This window comes from Xiphias gladius, chromosome 7 (genome assembly GCF_016859285.1).
Source record: "Xiphias gladius isolate SHS-SW01 ecotype Sanya breed wild chromosome 7, ASM1685928v1, whole genome shotgun sequence".
In the NCBI taxonomy this organism is placed as follows: Eukaryota; Metazoa; Chordata; class Actinopteri; order Istiophoriformes; family Xiphiidae; genus Xiphias; species Xiphias gladius.
In genome coordinates this window covers 14,584,711-14,604,694 of record NC_053406.1, presented here as the reverse complement: position 1 = coordinate 14,604,694, position 19,984 = coordinate 14,584,711, and the positions used below count along the sequence as shown (strand labels likewise).

Here is a 19,984-nt window from a genome sequence, read left to right as displayed (position 1 = left end):
AAAAAGTAATACCTAGCTCTTTTTAAAACTGATTTCATTGTTTTAATCGATTATCAGTACAAACACAACTGATTTATAACCAAATGCTGAATACTTCAGTATCCAAACAGGAAGTTTTGTAAACATTCTGATCATTCAAACTGAATGTAAACACCACTTTAGTTGTATTATCTGCTTGTTGGCCTTTAACCTGACAGTGCTCGCAGTGTGGATTTCTCTATGTTGTCCAGTTACTGATGCAGTCTCCATTACTCCCACAGTAACATAATCTTGTTTTCCCCACTGACCATCTTTCTGTCTGCTCTGCTTTAACATAAGAGCCAACAGGCCGTGCAGAGAGTGCATCTGACAATCTAATATCATCTGCCCACTTAGATGGCCCTCCAGCACTGGCTTTGTAGCCAGGGGAGGGGTCAACACTCCTTGGCACGCAGTATGTGTTATGGACATGAACAAAGTGAGACAACAAGGACAAGTGAGACAGAGTTAGAGAGTGGGGGGTGGGGGAAAGAGTGACGCAGCAGCAGAGATAAAGCTGGGAAGAGAGATTGTACGAGACAGGAGGGGAGAGAAAAGGGGAGAGTAAGGAAAGAGCAAATGGATCAGCCAAATGCTATTGATAAAAATCACACAAGCATATCATACGTCTTAATTTATACTCAGTGCTTTGTGATTGCAACCTGTATTTTAATGACAGACAATGAAGTTTACCGACATTACACCTTTCCTAACATCCCATGTAACTAAGGACTGTGTCTCTGTCAAAATTGGAAATTTTTGGCATTTTCTTAGTTTCATTTTCATGTGATGAAACCCTACAGTTTGTCATCTGATTAGTTTGGCACTTTCGTTATTTGTTAATTTGTTGACTTTTTATTTGAATGTTTAATTAAGCTAAGTCTACAAAATATCAAATAAGGATCTGACAAGCAATTTTCAGGGAAAAAGAACTGACATACACACTGCCTAGTGAAAAAAAAATTCAGTTTAACTATAATCAAGACTAGTGCTGAAACAATTAATCAATTAGCAGATTAACAAAGTCAAGAATTTTGACACTTAATCTAATTGTTTAATTCACTTATCACGTAACGTTGTCAGTATTTGCTGGTTCCACCTGCTCAAATATAAAGATTTGCTGCTTTTAAGTATTTTGATATCATTGTAAGTTTAATATCTTTTGGTTTTTGATTGTCAGTCATGCAAAATGCATGAATTTGAAGACGTTACCAAGGGCTCTCAGGCCTTTTTTCACTTTTTTTGAAATTTTTATAGACTTAACAATTAATCAGTTAATTGCAAAAATAATCTAAAGACTAAAAAGGACATGTTACAGTGATCAGACGGGCATAATGGCAAGCACACATTCTGTAAGTTAAGATATTTACCACATTATATAGCACTTGCACAGATTTTTTACCATCTACATGCTCAAAACAATGCCTTTGTTTCACTTTAACATAACAAAATATTCAGTACATAACATTAACAAATTTGAACATTATTCCCTCACATTATATCCTGTAAGTCAAGCCTGTTACTGTCACTCTGATAGTTTTCACCGGTTTCAAAATGTGATTGCAACATGGGAGAAGAAGAGGGGTGAGGAATTTACTGAAGACACCAGGGGGTGGGGGTGGGGGTACATGTGGTTGAAGCAGCAGGCCGGTGCGTGTGCAAGAGTGGGCGGGGCCAAACAGGAAATGATGAGGTCATAGCAAAAGTGAGAGAGAAGAGGAAGGCAGAGTAGAAGGGTGGGGAGCGAGGAGGAGTGACACTGATTCAGAGATGAGCTCAGCTGCAAAGGCGTGGACTGCTCGCTCTCTCTCTCTCTCTCTCTCCCTCTCCCCCCTCCCTACCACCAGAGCTCTGTCTCTCTGCCAGTGTTTTGTTGTGACAGTGGGGGAATCGCCTGCCTCAGTAGAATGAACTAGAACAGCGAGGGGAGACGCCAGCTCTCGCTGACATGGTGGGAGACTTGTTTTTCTGGAGCTTCTGCTGTCTCAGACTGTGGAGAAGGGATAAGAAGGTGAGGCTGGTCGCTGCTGCTGCTGCTGCTGCTGCTGCTGCTGCTGCTGCTGCTGCTGCTGCTGCTGCTGGGTAGCCGGGTGATGTACTGTCATACATGAGCCGGCAAGGAAGCAGGGAAGCAGACAGTCTCAGGTGGCTGGTTTAGATGGTTTGCCGGTTGCTTCTGCTGAGTCTCCTTCCATCTTCATCTCTTTCATTTTGATACAGTGGCTAAAGCATGTTATTGTACACTGCTGTGTTTTGTGTGTCCTTTTAAACTGGGTCAGTGCATTGGTTTTTAATTACAGATCTGTTCCCCCTTTTTCTGTATGGCGCTCCAGTTTTTCCTCTTTTCTTCATGTCATGAAAAACTGATGAGCCATGGCACGCGGGCTATTTTTAGACAGCATTCTTCCTCAGATAAAAGTGGGATTCAAAGTGTGTTAGCACATTTAGAGATGGGAGAATAGTTGTCGTGTCTAATAACTGCATCACAGCACCGTGTTATTTTTATTTACCATCTCCAGTACGTACAAGCCACACTGTAAACAGTTTCCTCATTTTACCACAAGCAATGTGAGACTTACAGAGAGGATGGAAGAGGCTGAATTCATGAACAGCATTACTAAAGCTGAGCCCTGTGTATATTGTGGTACTGTACTGTTTGTTGCAGAAGGGGGGTTTCCATTCAGACAGCATGAATGTGGTCTACTGTCAGCTCTCTCAGGCGTTCGGTCTAATTCTATTTGCCCTAAATGATGTTTACTGTAGCTAGAAAGTCTATAAGGAGTTTTGGCAATCAGGATCATATCTTCTTTTGACTTTATTTCTGTTCAAACAGCCTTGATTGCGGCTTTGTGCTAAGTCTTGATCATGCATTTTGGAGTTAAGGCTCAGGAATTCCCTTTGACACATATCTGGAATCTGACCTAATTGTAACTCTCTCTCTCTGTGGGGAGTATTAGGTACCTTATGCACGTGTTGTTTTTACTATTTCCTCAAAACAGCCACGTGAGGTCATTTTTTAAAAACAGATTTCTTAAGCTACATGTTGGTTCTCTGACCTCAGCCACATATGGACTGTACTTTTGAGTTTAGCCGATGAAGGAGCCTCCTGAGTAGAGTTCATTACATCAAACATGAGGTTAAGCAGAGCCAGATCTCCCATCATTTACTGAGGCCATTCAGAAGCACCTACAGCAGTGTTGATATGAGGTCATCATGCCACATTTAGCCGGTGTGGAGTGAAGTATGAGGGTCCGACTGGTGTTTATAGATGTAGAGGTAAAGGGACAAGGCAGCATGTAGAGGTTCATGATGATGTCCTCCTGCATATAAATACACATGCTCTAACACACATGTACTGTAGATCTTCAGTCATACGAGATACATATCATTCCATATCACTTCTGACCAAGCAAGCAAGTATTCACATTTTGGAAGCTGGAGTCGGTGTTTTTTTTGCCATTTTTGAATAAAAATGACTTCAACAATTGATCAGCGTGGCACACCAGAAGCAACAGATGTCACTTATAGACTATAATCTGATAATTATAACTGAATACATACTAATACGATTCATGTTCAATTTCACATTTAGGCTCACATTTTGCCAGTTTCCAAGTTATTAAGTATTGTTTTTCTAAAATGCTTGGATGCTATCAGATACACTAGGGGCAAACCATTGTGTCTGACAAAAACTCTACTACTGTAGTTTGGGAGGTGTTCAGCTACTAGATGTCATGACTTTAGATATGACGATCGCCTTGCCTTCATGTTCAAGTAACTTCTTTGTTATTTGTGATTGAAAAATTAGCATCTATTGCTGCTCTTCATCTTTGCATCTACTACTGAAGCTTGGCATAAACCCCTCTCATTACCAAACATAATCACAGGGAAAATCTGAAAGATGTAAGGAAATTGGAACATGTCATTGGGAAAATCTGAAATGTGTTGAAAATGAGTGAATGAGCAATTAAGAAGTAGAAGTGAGAGATTTTCATTTGGCCCCAGACAGTTGATGAACAAAAGTTTACATTTTTGAGAATATTTTAACAGTTTTCAGCTCAAGTCTAACTGACATTAAGTGCAAGCTAATTATAATGTCCAAGGGTGTGATTACCGAGGCCTCAGCTCAGGAAAAGTCAACATGGGTGACTGATGGCCTGAAGGAACTGTCAAGAAACCCACCAACATGTTTCTAAACTGTTTAGTGTCGCAGAGAGCATTAGACCATCGTAAATTCCTCCAAATGGCTTAAAAGGGTCTCTTCACATTCCACAGCCAACTTAAGGTCACACATATAAATCATTAAAAACAAATAAAGCTTAAGGGGCCTGGCACGCCAAGCCGACAGTCTCTGTGGTTGACAATTGCTGGTAGATTTTTTTTTTTTTTTTTTTCGCACAGCACCACTGGCGTGAATCATTACGAATTGAGCATGTTAAATGCTCGAAGCAGTGGTTTAAACCATCTAGAGCAAATTCTCCTTAATTTTCCCTTATGCCTTTTCTTTTTTTTTGCCACAATCCAAAGATCCAAAGACCGCAGCCAGTTAAAATTGACATATCGTACTACAGTGCTTCAGTGTCAGTGTTGTCCCCTTCCAAATAAAAAGTAAGACAGGGCTTTCTAACCTGGTAGTCGGGACCTCCCAAAGGGTAAGAAGAGGATTCTAAGAGGTCACAAGCTCATAACTGGAGTAGGAAACAAGAGAAAAAAATATTCTGATAGTAAATGTCTATTTTGTGTGCTATTCTCTAAGCTTTGCCTTCTTTTTGTGAAATAATGTACTGTCTCACCTCTTAAAGCCCCAGTTGCATCAGCTCTTGGTACATTCAAATTTAGCCTAGCTATAAAGTAAGTGGAGGTTTACCTGTCACTCGTCGTTAAAATTTTCAACACGCACATTCCAAAATAAACGCATAAAGTTAGCTTGCTAATATATGACTTGGTTAGAGGGAAGAGTAAAAGACGTAATAAGGAAACCCGGTCAAAATGTCTGAGCTGACAGTTGATTAATGATGTAAACTGGGAGGATTTTAAATTACATTTCTTAAAAATAGTACAACATACATCATATTACAAAATACTATGCCAAAAAAATTACAGTAAACGACCAAATAACATTAGCAAGGTTTGCATAATTCGACATTTCCCGTTCATTCTGCATCAGTGCTACTAACACTGACACTCATATATTTCTCCATGTATGCATATAGTAGTAAAACACAGTAATATCTAAATTTTACAAAGAATTTAATTTATTGTTTTCGCCTTCAAAATTGTTATTTTTAGCTGTAATGTTAAAGCTTGGTGATGCTGCAATGACTTTCTGTTTACATAGTTGATTATTTCAACTGGACAGTGCCACAACTGTTTCCAAGCAACAAATTACACTTTACTGAAGTCCTAATAAAATAAGAGCGTTTATTAAGTTTCAATGGTGCAAACCAGTGTAGTGAATCAGTACTTGTAAACTAGCCCGTTACTAGGAACCTTTCGAAAGATTTCACACACAAACTTGGTGCAATCTATCGAGGCCAAACAGATACAATTTAACAATCTATAAAAATAGTAGAATAGTAGACTTAATATTGAGGGGTCACATGCAAGAAAGGTTGGGAAATACTAGAGTAAGATGTCACTTGCAGATAAGCTACAAAAACATGCTATATCTTTTTGTGCTTGAGCTACATTTCTATCATTTATCCCATATTCAGGGGGCACATTACACTGTTTCTGAGGTCAAGGTAACTATGTGACCAAGATCCCCGTCACCCATGGCGATTGCACACTGTGCTGCAACTTGACCCAGTTACTCCTGGACCCCGTCGACCCGCTCACCCTTCCTCCAAGGGAGACATGTGCACTCGGTCTGGTTTGTTGGTCACTACAAGAGGCCACGAGGATACATGACCGGCTAATTTGCAGTCGCACACTCATGAGCGTGATGAGCTAATAAACAAATAATGAAATACACTCTCAGAGGCTCGAGGACACACACATACAGCACTTCTGTGTCGAGTGAAGATAAAGTGGAACCAGTGGTGCGTTAATACATGTGGTGTGTCTTGAATCTGTCTTTTAAAAGCCGTGAAGCAGCCACATGGTTGGACATCACACAGAGTGACAGCTTCTTTCTCCTTATCTGTCTTAAATCTGCATTTTGGAGAGGAAGCATGTCCCAAATGTGAGGGCAGCAGCTGTCGCCTGTCAGATGTGGTTTTAAAGAGTGTGTGTGTGTGTGTGTGTGTGTGTGTGTGTGTGTGTGTGTGTGTGTGTGTGTGTGTGTGTGTGTGTGTTGCCTGCATGGCAAGCAAAGGGCAGCCACTATGTCGGGTTGTACAGAGTCACACACCCTTGTCATCTCCGTCCAGCTGTCCTCTTTTCCTGTCTTTCCCATTTGTAGGGCTAAACCTAAGACACACACAAACATACTGCCAAAAACCACAGCTATCCACATAAAAACAAATAATGTTGTATTTAACCTTAAAATGATCTCTCAGTCCCAAAGTAATGTCAAATCTAACGTCCTTAGATTCTCTACTCATCTCTCTTTTGTACTTTCTGTTTTCTGATACATTGTGTTTACACTCACTGGCAATGCCTGACAGTAATTGTTCATGGCTCCTTTTTATGAGGCTGGTTGGAGGAAAAATAAAGAAATTAAGCTGGTCATTAAGCCCTGCAGCTGCCTCGTTCCCTTGTCCATTACACAGCCACTACATCTCTATTTTCTCCTCCTGCTCTCTTTCTGTCCCGCTATCATCTTGTGTTGTCAGCATGGCCATTAAACAGCACGTAAAGTTAAGAGGAGGGCATTTGTAACCTTAAAGGTGACTATAGTGACTACAGCGGCAGTAAACCATTGTCATTTTTACTCCAAAAACGGGAAAAGAAAGATTCTGAAGATACAAATGAGTCAGGATGCTACAGTATCCTTCTCCATGTATCGAAGCCAAGTGGTGGCATCTTTTCCTGGTATTTATCTGGAAGGAGCTGCTCAAATGAATAACTTAAAAAGTTGTTAATTAATAAGCTTGTGCAGTATCTTCCTCCCTGCAGCCCGAGGGCCCCTGGCATGTGTTTTCTCTGTTTGTGTGCACTCGTGGTTTCACTGCTGCTCTCCCAGGAGGGTGGGGCAGCAGACATATGGCTATAGACAGTGATTTTATTGATTCTTTGATCTTCACATTTTCTCCCTTTTTGTTTCGGTTTACCAATTTTGTTTCAGTTTTATTGCCCATTTAGAAGTAGCTTTCTCTGTTTGAACAAGTGTCTGCTCCATGTCTGCAAAAAAAAAAAAATTAACCAACCTTTTATAATCCAGGTATTTTCTCTGAATGTACAGCAGGGCTGAAATTAACAAGTATTTTCATTATTAACTAATTTGGTGATTTTTTTCTGGATAAGCAATTAATTGTTTTGTCACAAAAAAAGCCTCTTATAATCTTCCAGTCCAAGGTAATGTATCCAAATTGCTTGTTTTATTCAAACAAAAGTCCAAAACCCAAAGATATTCAGTTTCTGCCATAAATGACTAAGAAAAAGCAGCAAATACTCACAACTGAGAAACTGGAAACATTAAAAGTTAGGCATTTTTGCCTGAGAAATAACTAAAACAATTATCAGATTATCAAGATAGTTAAAGATTAATTTTCTGTTGATCAATTTATCAATTACGTGACTAATTGTTGAAGCTCTATATATTTTAATATCTTCTAAATGTGCCTTTTTAAAGACATATTATGCAAGTATCTATGTTTTCTCTTTTTAAATAATGGGACTACAGTGTTGAAAATTCTTAATTCCTTTGATTTTTCCTTTGCATTTAGTTGATTGTTCTTTGTTCAGCAGTCCTCCATCTACTGCCCCTCCTCAGTCTTGGTATCCTGAATTAGCATTGCAGATCATTGCAGTTGAGAAGTGCTGTCAGGGGCCATGCTCCCGCCAAATTTTTCTGCCACTCAAAGCACAACGTGAAGCTCATGTTTAATCATACAAACCGTTAGGTGTTTGAGTGGGTGGGTCATTTGCATAGACAGGCGCAAAATTACCTGAAGGAGTTAAAAAGGGTCGATATTGATATGTGAAGGCACGGGCCACTTAATCAATTTCTCAGTCGATCAGAGTCACAACATGCAAGGACACACAGATTTAATGAGCAGCAGTAAAAGTGGGAAGCTTAAGGAAGATGATACAGAGTCCAGAGTTGGGGTTTTTTTTGTGATTTATCTGATTTTAACAGCATTCGGTTATCTCCTGTTGGCCCAAAGAACACGCAGAACTGAAACTTCCAGCGGGAGCAACATCCTCCGATCCCCCAGTGTGATCAATCTGCTCATTGCCTTCTTTGTTGTTTGGCCATAACTCAATTCCCAATCTTATTTGCAAAACTGCCCTGAGCTCTGGAGGGGGATCTGGCTTCAGCAAACTCAATCTCCCAGCTTGTAACTCATTATTACCCTCAGCAACCAGACCTCGCCCTTCTTCTTCCGACCAGTTATTAAAGCCTCATGTTGCCTTTTGCTCTGGTCACATCAAGAACACCGTTGCAAATTCCTGCCCTCGAGTGTTTTCTCTCTAGATCAGCGAACAGTCCATTTTACATCCTAGTACATCAGTTTTTCGCTCAGTGCATTGTTGTTTACATACAAGTTTCTCGGAAACAAATTGAACGATGATTATTTAAGTATGCATGTGGTTTTTCTCCAACAGGTCGCAGGGGAACAGAAATATCACCCAGAATGCTTCACCTGCCTGAACTGCAGGGCATTCATCGGTGATGGAGACACATACGCTCTGGTGGAGAGATCCAAACTCTACTGGTGAGCCTCAAGCACTATATAGTAAAAAAAAAACCCACACACTGGACTATCAAAGTCTGTCAAAATCAAACAAGACTGTAACGTGTCTCAAGCAGCTGGAAAAGGGAGCCATACCTTTTTAGGATAAGGTTAATTTGTCCAGTTTTAACACCGGCAGCCAGCAGATAATGCAGTTGGTGGGGCTTTGCTTTGTGTGCCTTATTTCCCTCTAACTTACCCAACTATTACTTGTTTTAGATAGTTTTCTTAATTCCCTCTTCTGCCACAAGCTAATCCACTTGAAATCCCTTTGAAGTGCAACCACAACGACAAAAAACATGAACAAGAAGCCAAAGCTGCTGTCAACTGACAAAATATTTAATTCATGCAGCTTATTTTGGTCTTCAAAGGGCTTGTTGTCGACATTATGACAAAATGTGGGGACAGCTGACACAATGAACGGTGGGAAACCACAGCAACCACACTTTTAACACAAATACTTGAGTTTAGGGTTTAAAATTTGCTTTCAGAATTTACATTAAATTTTCCATCCAGATACACACAAGAAACTTCTCAAAATACAACTGTCTGCCACTGGTGACAGAGATGTACTGTAGAAAATCACTCAAGCAAACAGCAGTTACAGGTTGTTCTTGACTCGTGTAGCTCGAGGGTTGTGTTAGTGTGACTATGGCAAGCCTCAGGCTTTAAAAACAGCTTTTAATGTGAAACAAGCTGCACAACACAGAGATACATACAGACAGAACAGCCTTTGTGCTCTTCCCTGAGTGAAAGTGGACAATGACTGTGTGATTGAGTCAGATCATTACATTTATCGAGAGACTTACATGTTGTCAGACTGGGTCGATTGAGGCGAAAGCAGGGAAAGGAAATCAACAGCTACATAAGTTGGCTCCTCTGATAGAGGTCAAGCATAAATGACAGAGTAAAGTGTGCTCTGTGTTCTGTAAAAAGAAAGGTAATTCAGATTAGGTTTCACCGCTGGTGTGTTAGTTTTGAATCACTTCATAGTTATTTCATGATTCATCCTTAAATTCCCAGAATCCTTCATGTTTTTGGGGGAAATAGTCTTGTTTGTAAAATACACTTATGAAACAGATCTTGACTTATCAGAGGCCACGCTGACCCTCAAATCTGAACAATGACGGCACAGTGCTTTCCCAAACCGAGCTAAAGCAACATCTTGTCAACAACATGTGATGTTTTAAATACTGTTGTACTTGAACTTGACGTTCCTCTTATGTTTGCATGGACGGTTTTAGAGCCAGAAACCTCACAAAGATTCCCTTTTCTGTACTTGACAACCTTGTTTTTATAACTTTCCATCCATCATCCCTTCCCTCTTCCCTCTTCCGTTTTCCCTCTTCCCTCTTCCGTTTTCCCTCTTCCCTCTTCTGTTCTTCCTCTTCCTCTTCCTCTCTGGCTCCAGTGGTCACTGTTACTATCAGACCATCGTCACCCCGGTGTCGCTGCCGGACTCACCATGCTCACGGATCCCTCACACGGTCACGCTGGTGTCCATCCCAGCCTCTGCCGAGGGCAACAACGGACGCAGAGGGCGAGGTTTCTCCGTGGCCATTGACCAGCCACTCAGCCCAACCAACGGCTATAGTCCTGATCATGGACACACTGTCAGAGTCTCAAAGTGAGTCTGTCTGTCCATCTTTGTGTGTGTGTGTGTGTGTGTGTGTGTGTGTGTGTGTGTGTGTGTGTGTGTGTGTGTGTGTGTGTGTGTGTGTGTGTGTGTGTTTGCATATTTTGTGGATGAAATGTCATTTTGTGTTTGTGTGGGAGCAACAAAGAGAGTGTGAACAATAGCACAAGTTGTAATTGAAGAGGAAAGGGAAAGTAAGTGAAGAGAAGTCAGTAGGGTGGAGGACAAAGGATGACTGAAGGAGGATTAAAAATGGAGGACATGGTGTTAGATGAAATTTATTTAAAATGTATAATGGGGTCGAAGTAAAAGGAAATGAGCAGAAATCTAAGTCACTATTTTTCAGTTGAGCTTAGAAAGGTGTTTTAAGTGTTCTTTATCATTTTTTTTTTCTGCGTATTTTTCTTCTTTATTCAGGGTGGACGCAGACTGCATCAGTCCAGATGTGAAAAATTCCATTCATGTTGGAGATAGGATCCTGGAAATCAACGGGACGCCCATTCACAATGTTCCTCTGGATGAGGTATTCACCACACTGCTCCTGTGTAATTGTTACTGAAATATTATACTTTATTGTAAATATGCAAATGAAACCCAGTGCATTGAGTTTACATGTCACTGAGGAGGAAAAAGTGACAATAAATAGTAGTAGAACAGTTAGTTGGTACATACGGGACTTATTGAGAGGGCAAAGGCAACAAAAAGTTAATGTTTTTAGTTTTGTTACAATAATGATGAAATGAACCAATTTGATTCTGTGACCTCCTTAATATATCTGTGTTGCTAATGGTTTATGGTTTAGCTTTCCATAGCAGTAAACTTGTAAATGCTTAATATATCTCTTTTGTATGAGGAAATCAAATATTCATCTATGCTAGAGACGCTAAGCAGCAGAAGTGAGTGTATCATCTCATTTTGAACTTCCAAACAGATCCAAACTCAGTGTTATAAAGCTTGACTTCATCCAGTAGACCCATATTCAGCTGTAAGAAATATCTTTGCCGCTCTAATTTCGGACCGAACAGCCCATCTCAAAAACCCCTCTTCCTCTCCAGATCGACCTTCTGATCCAGGAGACGAGCCGGCTGCTGCAGCTCACCATTGAGCACGACCCTCACAGTCAGGGGCAGGAGGGAGGCTCCTCAGAGGCTGAAGAGCAGGTGGATGGGCCCCTGTCCACCCCTCTGTCTGAGGGGCCTAGCCCCATCCTGCCCATCACCCAGCCCCCCAACCCCGACATCAGCAACCTGAGATCCCGCATTATCACGTAAGAAATACAAACAGATTTAGTGCTTTAGTGCAGTATCCACCTTTACTGTAGGCAACGCTTTTATTGCAATGCACTAAATGCACAAACATTTAAGTGACTGTAACAGTCTGAGGATAAACTTTATTGCTCAACCTATAGTTGTGTCATCAGGTTTGGCTGCAGTTTGACCTCTGTGTGTCCTGTAATTACTAACGTAACTGAAGTGTGTGTGTGTTAACGCCTTAAAAACACTTGTTTGTATTTAATAGAAAGCAGAAGTTATTTTGGCCTCTTTATTTCCAAAGTGTCTTCACTGTAGAAGTAATTTCACTCTTTACATTGCTGAATAATGTACTGATGGAAAATTTGATCTCCCAAAACGTATTGTCTTTCCTTAGCTTGAGGTTTAACTCATGCTAGCAACATGAAAGCTCAAAAGGTTTATTGTATTTATGATGTTCATTCCGCCGTCCTCTCAGCTTATACTGTATCTTCCTTCAATAAGGATGAAGTCAGATGAAAATTTCCAAATGAGGTCATCGTAGCAGTAAATAGTTTTCAAATATTCTGCTCCCCTCTTCTTCATCTCATCGTTTTGTCCACTCCATCTCATTTTTTCCTTTCCTTCTCTCCTTTCTATTCTCCTCACCCTGTCTGTCTCCCCTCTCCCCTCTCACCCTCCAGGCGGAGCTACAGCATTGATAAGTCACCAGGCTCCAGCAACGCGGCGTCCCCCATCTCCCAGAGGAAGGACATCAATCGATCAGAGTCGCTCCGTGCTGTTTCAAACCGGACTCACCGCATCTTCCGCCCATCTGACCTCATCCATGGAGAGGTGCTGGGGAAGGGCTGCTTCGGACAGGCCATCAAGGTAGATTTGGGAATTTAAGAGACACTTCCATCATATTTTCATGTACAGCATGCAATGTAGTCATACCTAAAAAGACCAGAAGATAGCAGCATTGAGGTAAATAGGGAGGTGGGGGGAGGCCTTACGGTAAATGTTTGTGGTTTTAACACATCTTGGGCCTTTCAAAATTCTCATTCTGATATACAGTAGGTGGAATGACAGTGTCACAACCAAGTGTTTATTGTTCCTATTGTGTCAGCAAAATTTCCCCCAGCTTGTTGCTCAACTTGATGTGTTGCATCATTGTTTCTGGTTATAGGTGACCCACAGGGAGACAGGGGAGGTGATGGTGATGAAGGAATTGATTCGCTTTGATGACGAGACACAGAAAACATTCCTGAAAGAGGTGAGTGGAGGAAGACAGTCCCAGATGTTAGTAGGATTTACTTCGCTGTAGTCAGAGGCCGAACCAACTGTTTGCATGTCCTAAACAGAAACCTGGAATCAATACCTCAGATCAATAATGATTACTATGTTCATAATGAATCCAAACATAATTTTAGTCAGATATAAGTGATGATACAGTCCGGGTGTTTAAATGAGAGCAGACAGTAGTAGCCAAAAGTTTTTGAAGCAGGTTTGTTACTTAAAAGTTGCAGGTTTGAATTCCTGGATCACCTGGGAAAATCTGTGATGAGAAAGTAAAAGAAAAATGTGTTTTGTGCTTGACCATGAGCTGAAGATGTGGTTGAATAAATGAAAGTAAAATATATTAAATTAATTCTGAAATGGGGTGAATGGGAATGTTTACATAGTCCTTTCTCCCAAAAATGAGGGATAAGCAAAACTTATTTTACCTCCCACACAGAGCTTTATCTCTCTCCTGTCTTTCCATTAATTTGAAAAGATAACAGAATGACTCATGCGTAGAAGTTTGGACTTCTGTAAGAGTTTTTGAATGATTGTTACCCTTGAAGTAGTACTAAATTACGCCTGATGTTCCTGTTTGATGTTTAGTATCGTAGACTCACTCATCCAGTTAACAGCCTTGTAATTATAAGATGTTTGAAGAAATTTTTTTCTCCTTTAGTTGTAATTAATACTGAGTCTTTGCTTTGTAATTGGTGTGGATGAAGACAGAGTAAAAGAAACAGATATAAAACAATCCCCGACCGCAGTTAAGCATGATTACTAGTCCCGCTGGATGTTTGTTTGTAGGTGACCCACGTCTCACATTACTGAGTCTCTTCTGATCTCATTTGGTGCTTCACAACCTCTCTGGTGAAGGTTAGACAAGAATGTACCAAAAATTTCAGACAAAGATATCATAAGACTAGATTGGTAACATTTCAGGTTTACATCTGTGTGTGTGTAATAGTGACTTGCCTCCTCCTTGTCAGCCCAACCTTCAGGGATGGAAATGTTTTATGAGGCGTCAGAGTAGTGCTCTGAGCAGCAAGTGTACCCTCTTAAACCACACTTACAGCATTGAACTATGCAGGAAGTTTCTCTGTTGCCTTTAAAATGGCAATGAATAGAAATAGAAACAGTCAAAATCGGTAAAATGAACTTGAATGTGTAGTGGAGTCACAGTTACAACGGCACTCAGGCTGAGACAAAGCTTTTGATTTGCTGGTATCGTTGGTATTTGATTCAAAAAACAAAATCAATTGAAGCTGAGATCAAAATGTTAGCTTTTAAAGTAGAAACTATTCTGTATTTTTTTCCTGATAAAATTCAGTCTGGGTGTTTAATAAATCAATTGAATATCCACCTTTGGACCCACAAAGCTGAGTGACCCGAAACCCTGAATTAACTGGTACAATTTATTCTACCTAGGAAAGATTGTCAAATTTTATTTGGACTCTCCAATGTTCATATTCAACTTTGTATCATTAAACTATAAGTTAAAACGAATAGTCCAACATTTTGGGAGATACGCTTGTTCGCTTTGATACCAATCTGATGTTTGTATGGTGAATCCAAAGCTACAGTTTGCAGCCAGTTAGCTTAGCGTAGCACAAAGACTGTTCCCAGTCAAGAAAAGGTCCAGAACAGCTTGTCATTTTTACACTTCGGTTTTTTCTTCAGATTAAACCAACAAGACATAACATCTTAATTTGCGAGTTTTACAGGTGCCGGTTAGCTGGATCTTGTTACCTTTGGACAGAGGCCGACAAGCGTTTAACCTAGTTTCCAGTGTTTATGCTAAGCTAAGCTTACTGGCTACTGGGTTTAGCTTCATATTTATTTATATGAGGGTGGTATCGATCTTCTTAACTAACTCAGCGTGAAAGCATATAAGCTTATGTCCCAGAATATCGAACTATTCCTTAAAAGTTTTATTTTACCCAAAGTTCATGATGTTTTGAATAGTACCAACATTAATGAATGCAAGCATAACTGCAGTGGTGTGGCTATGGTTTTTCTGAGCAGAAAGTATGAAGTGTCAACCTTCATAACAAGTGTGCAAATCAGCTAAGGTCCAAAAATGATCCCAGACCAACAGTTTACAAGATGAACTGCTTTGGTCTCTCTGATGATGACTTATCCCAGAGGAGCTATGTCAGGCACGGCTGATGCATTTGACAGTGTGTATAAATACTTGGCGCTGTTCCATCAGGTGAAGGTCATGCGTTGCCTGGATCACCCCAACGTGCTCAAGTTCATCGGAGTCCTCTACAAGGACAAGAGACTCAACTTCATCGCAGAGTACATAAAAGGAGGCACCTTGAGGGAGATCATCAAGAAAATGGTAGGAGGGGAGTGAGTGGGTGCAGGAATATGAGTACGTCTACTTCTTGTTCAGTATTCAGAATGCACGGGGAAGGCTTGTTAGCAACAGAGGAAATGATCTGGTCTTGCATTACCTCAGATGGGGTTTTTGCAGTTTGACCATGTAAAGTTTTTGTTAGATGACACGATTCATCAGTGCCACCAAAGACAATGACTTTTTTTTTTTTGCACACAGGACAGCAACTATCCCTGGAACCAGCGGGTCAGTTTTGCCAAGGACATAGCTGCTGGGATGGTGAGTTCAAAGACTGAAAAGTGCATTTAATTGTAGTAGTTTATATCGTCAAAAACTGTAGAATTTTTGTGTCTGTAAAATCTAATTTTAAGGCAGTGAAATTTCTCTGGTGCAGGATTAAGGGAAGGCGCATTGCTTCCATTTACCTTTACTGCTGCCTCCCTCTAGTGGTCTTGTTAGTGACCTACAACACTTCTGCTCATAATGAGCACAATCTTTTCTGTTCCCCACTACGGAAATTACAGCATGATTTCCTGCAGGATTAGAGCATGAATTCTTAATGTTTTCCCTTGATATGAGCACAATGATGAATGTCGTGCATGACTGGATTGTTGTATTTACAAAACCAGCTACTTGAGATGAAACAAAGCAGGATTGTTCCTCTTGGCATGGGTTTGAGATTACGACTAAAGGCGTCTGTTTTTTGTTTGTTTTTTATTCTTCCTGTCTTTCTGTCCTCTCCTATCTGTCTGTCTATCTGTCTATCAGTCATATCTGCATTCCATGAACATAATACACCGGGACCTGAACTCACACAACTGTCTAGTCCGAGAGGTAAGAACTTGTGTAGTCCTGTACGCTTAAAGTGTGCTAATTTGTGGACATGTCTATACATTTACATACACTTACAGAGTAAGCCTTATTAAAACAAGCTCCACACAAGTAATTTGCAGCGGAAACTTCCAGCTTAGCCTACTCAAACAGAAAGATCATTGTATGTCACATGAAAACGAAAGGTGGGTATTGTAGAGCTCACATCTGAAGTTTTTCCAAACTAAGAGAAATTAGGAGCTTGGAGTTGAATTTCAAGCTTTCCAAACAGGTGTTTTAAACACTGCTGTTTGCTTGAAGCTTTTACCTCTCTTGCCACTCTCTTGAACTAACCGGCAGCATGTGCACTTGCAGCATAACATTAAATTTTGATGACACCTTTAATTTTCTTTGTGTAGAACAACACAGTGGTGGTGGCAGACTTCGGGCTGGCTCGGCTCATGGTCGACGACAAGCACGAGCAGAAGTTGTCGCAGGGGAAACTGTCGGGTCTGAAGAAGCCCGACCGCAGGAAGAGGTACACTGTGGTGGGAAACCCGTACTGGATGGCTCCTGAGATGATCCACGGTATGGTCTACTGGGACACTTGGGCCCCTGCTTTTTCAGTAACACCTAGATACAGATTTATTCAATTATACCCATTCCCTTGTTCCTAAGATAGCTAAAGAAAACTACAGTCACTGCAGTGCTACAGTTGTTGACTGTATATGGCATTCCTGCTAAATACCGATAACATTTGTCTTTCTCACCTTCCCAGGAAAGAGCTACGACGAGAGAGTAGACATCTTTTCCTTTGGTATCATGCTCTGTGAGGTAAGTGACCCTTCACTCTCTGTAGGAATAATAAAACCTAGTCAGATATCTAGGATATCAGAGATATTATTTGATTAATAAAATCAAAAAAGGCTTGTAAGATTCCCCAAATATTTTAACTGTCTTAATTTGGAATAAATGTGCCAACATTTTTTTTTTTCCTTAATAGTATGCTTAACTGTCACTTTCAAAAGTTGCTTTCCTTGTCACTAAACATTAAATCCTTTAAACCCCTTAAACCTACCGGAGTCAGGCCAGAGTTTAATTTCAACTATAATTTTGGTTCAGCGTTTGTGCACAACTCCGCTTCTTCTTGATCTATGATGTATTTGAGTCTGCATTTTCGACAAGTTTTTAATTTGTCAAACTTTAAATTCTGCTAATGTTTGTAAAATACCGTGTCCAGTCAATTTTACGAGTGTGAATTTCCATATTTCTGGAGGGGCTTTCCTGAGCCCTGAAAAGTACAAGATATTTACTCCTATGAATGAAAATCCAGCCTCAAGGCGTGGTGGGCTTTGGGCTTTGGCCTCACACCATGCACAGGTTGGTTCAGTCACTAGAAAGCCCCAGGATATGACTCCTCCAGATGGACACCATTAGCCAGCGAGTGCAGAGATTGGAGAGAGCAGACAAACAAAGTTGTCTTCATGTGGCTTTTGACAGGCAGGCAAACAGTAGTTGTGGTCTGTTGGGAACAATCAGCTTCTGTTTGGAGGGTTTGCTGGTTTTCGGCACATCAGCACCGGAGGACTCTCTCTGCTCTGACAGAGAATCTTCCTGTGACGCTTCCATCTTTAACTCTTCTTACTCATTCTCTCTTGATTTTCTTGCTCCCACCAGATAATTGGCAGGGTGAACGCAGACCCAGACTACCTCCCCAGGGCAATGGACTTCGGACTGAACGTGTCCGGATTCCTGGAGCACTACTGCCCTCCAAATTGTCCCCCTGCCTTCTTCCCCATTGCTGCTGTGTGCTGTGACCTTGATGCAGACAAACGGTCAGACATCTACAATGGATTCACACTGAAATGTTACTATACCTAAAGGGATAGTTCCAACCTAAACATTTAATTGTTTTTCAGGGTAATTTGCTGAGTTTTGCATTTGTTAGCTGTAGCTCACCCTAATAAAGTATTCAGTGGCACTGGTTTGCGGTTCTCAAAGTGATTAAGATTTACATTTTTTAAACTCTTTTTATTGTGTTTTTGTTTGAACTGTCCTTTTGATTACGTCCAAAAATGCGACAATATAAATAAATCAAAAATCCATCCCTGCTTTCTCTATCCTTAGCCCTGCTTTCTCCAAACTGGAGGAGTGGCTGGAGAACCTGAAGATGCACTTGGACATTGGTCTGCCCCTGGTGTCTGAACTGGACCAGCTGCACAAGGCCTTCTGGGAGAACCACAGCATCACGTGCCCTGAAAACGGCCTGCACACCCACCCCGAACAGCCAGAGTAGGACTGAACACTACAGGAGGAGTGGGAAGTTAGAGTTAACTCCACCAAGGGCAGCAACCGTCTGCCTCAGGTAGTGCAGTGGCCGGAGGAATCGTGTAAATACCCCTCCATGTTTGAAGCAGATACAGCGGGCTCAGGCTGGCTCAGGCTTAATGAACAGACTCAGGGGGAAAATGTGGATGTGAAAAGCCACCTGTGCAAGATGCACACGCACGCAGACACACACACACGTACACATTCAAAGTCTAATCAAGAGACATTAACTACAATAGCTTGATTCTGCTGCACCCGAAGCTAAAGTGGAACATATCATATGCAATCAGACCCGACTTTCAAATCATGACTAAACTCCTGAATCATGTAGATTTAACATTAGTGGTCATTCCAGTCAAGAAAACTTACTGTAGTTACTGTAGTGTGTACATTCATGTGGATAAATTAGTCCAGACAACAGGGCACAAAGCAAACAAACCTTCAAACTCCTCACTTTGGGCCTCTACAGAGTACATTACGCAGTATGTGTTTGCAGGTGTTTCTGTGTGAGCTTGGTTTGATTTTGCTTTTTGGTTTGGATCTCTAAACTGAACTTGTGAAAAATGCAAAGGAGAGGGGCCTGTCTGTGGCTTGAGAGACGCAAATGATGAGATCAACTTGATGGCCACTTGTACAAGTCAAAAAAAAACAGCTTTAAATAGCTCATTGAAGAGTGCATGACTGTAAATAATGCCGTCAGGTCAGATCCTGGTTCATCGTGTCCCTTTGACCGCAGACCTACTTGTGTCTGTGGCGCTGCCCCTCCCTCTAATTTATTGTGTAGCACTGACTTAACACTGAGGTACACATCTTTGGCATAAATGCGGTACATTGTCCCCCTAGTTTTAAGAGCTGTCAGTGTATCTCATTCATATTGACGTGGCATCTTCATCCATGCATTCATTCCAGTGTACATAGCTGCCGACATTGTAAATGTTTTAAATATTGTAAATGTACAGACATATTTTATATACGTATCCTACATTGCCATATTTTTATTGGCCGACCAGTTGAAATTAAGGAGAGTAAAAGTTTGACTGCAATTAAAAGGGCACAGCCGAAAGTTTTATTGTTTTTTTTTTTTTTTTAAATTGGGGTTTGTTTTTTTTTACATTGTTACCACTGTGGCAGGTTAGAGGCTTTTAGCATCTGAGATATGAAGAATCTTTTCACCATAAGACATCTCCAACCCTCAGTTCAAGCTCAGTAAATGTTACATTCTGTCATTTTCCTCCATCAAAAAAGTATTTCTCATCATTCGATCGGCCCTCGTGGAGTTTTCATGTAGCCATAGATGTGTGTTGGAGTAAATTTAATCATAATACTGGATTATCTAATCACATCAAATTGTTGGAAAGGAGTTTATTGCCCTTTTAAACTTGGTGAACTAAATCTGCATATTATGATCAACTCAAATTATATGTGGTATGATGATTTTGAGGGCAATAGATCTGTTATTAATTATTCACTCTCGTCTCATGTACTGTACATTAGTTCAGGT

At 40.7% G+C, this 19,984-nt stretch overlaps 1 protein-coding gene across 2 annotated transcripts in view; it reads left to right on the top strand.

Moving 5' to 3' along the window:
• limk1a (LIM domain kinase 1a) overlaps positions 1–19,488 on the top strand; it is a 57,013-nt gene extending 37,525 nt beyond the window's left edge. For both annotated transcript variants that reach the window (XM_040130977.1, XM_040130978.1), the window contains 13 exons: positions 8,731–8,840; positions 10,270–10,485; positions 10,912–11,017; positions 11,550–11,761; positions 12,428–12,614; positions 12,913–12,999; positions 15,217–15,348; positions 15,565–15,624; positions 16,114–16,179; positions 16,575–16,743; positions 16,934–16,989; positions 17,833–17,990; positions 18,283–19,488. In XM_040130977.1, coding sequence (XP_039986911.1) covers positions 8,731–8,840; positions 10,270–10,485; positions 10,912–11,017; positions 11,550–11,761; positions 12,428–12,614; positions 12,913–12,999; positions 15,217–15,348; positions 15,565–15,624; positions 16,114–16,179; positions 16,575–16,743; positions 16,934–16,989; positions 17,833–17,990; positions 18,283–18,451 — 1,728 coding nt within the window. In that variant the 3' untranslated portion in view covers positions 18,452–19,488. The remainder of the gene's footprint in view (positions 1–8,730; positions 8,841–10,269; positions 10,486–10,911; positions 11,018–11,549; positions 11,762–12,427; positions 12,615–12,912; positions 13,000–15,216; positions 15,349–15,564; positions 15,625–16,113; positions 16,180–16,574; positions 16,744–16,933; positions 16,990–17,832; positions 17,991–18,282) is intronic.
• The last annotated feature ends 496 nt before the right edge of the window (positions 19,489–19,984 follow it).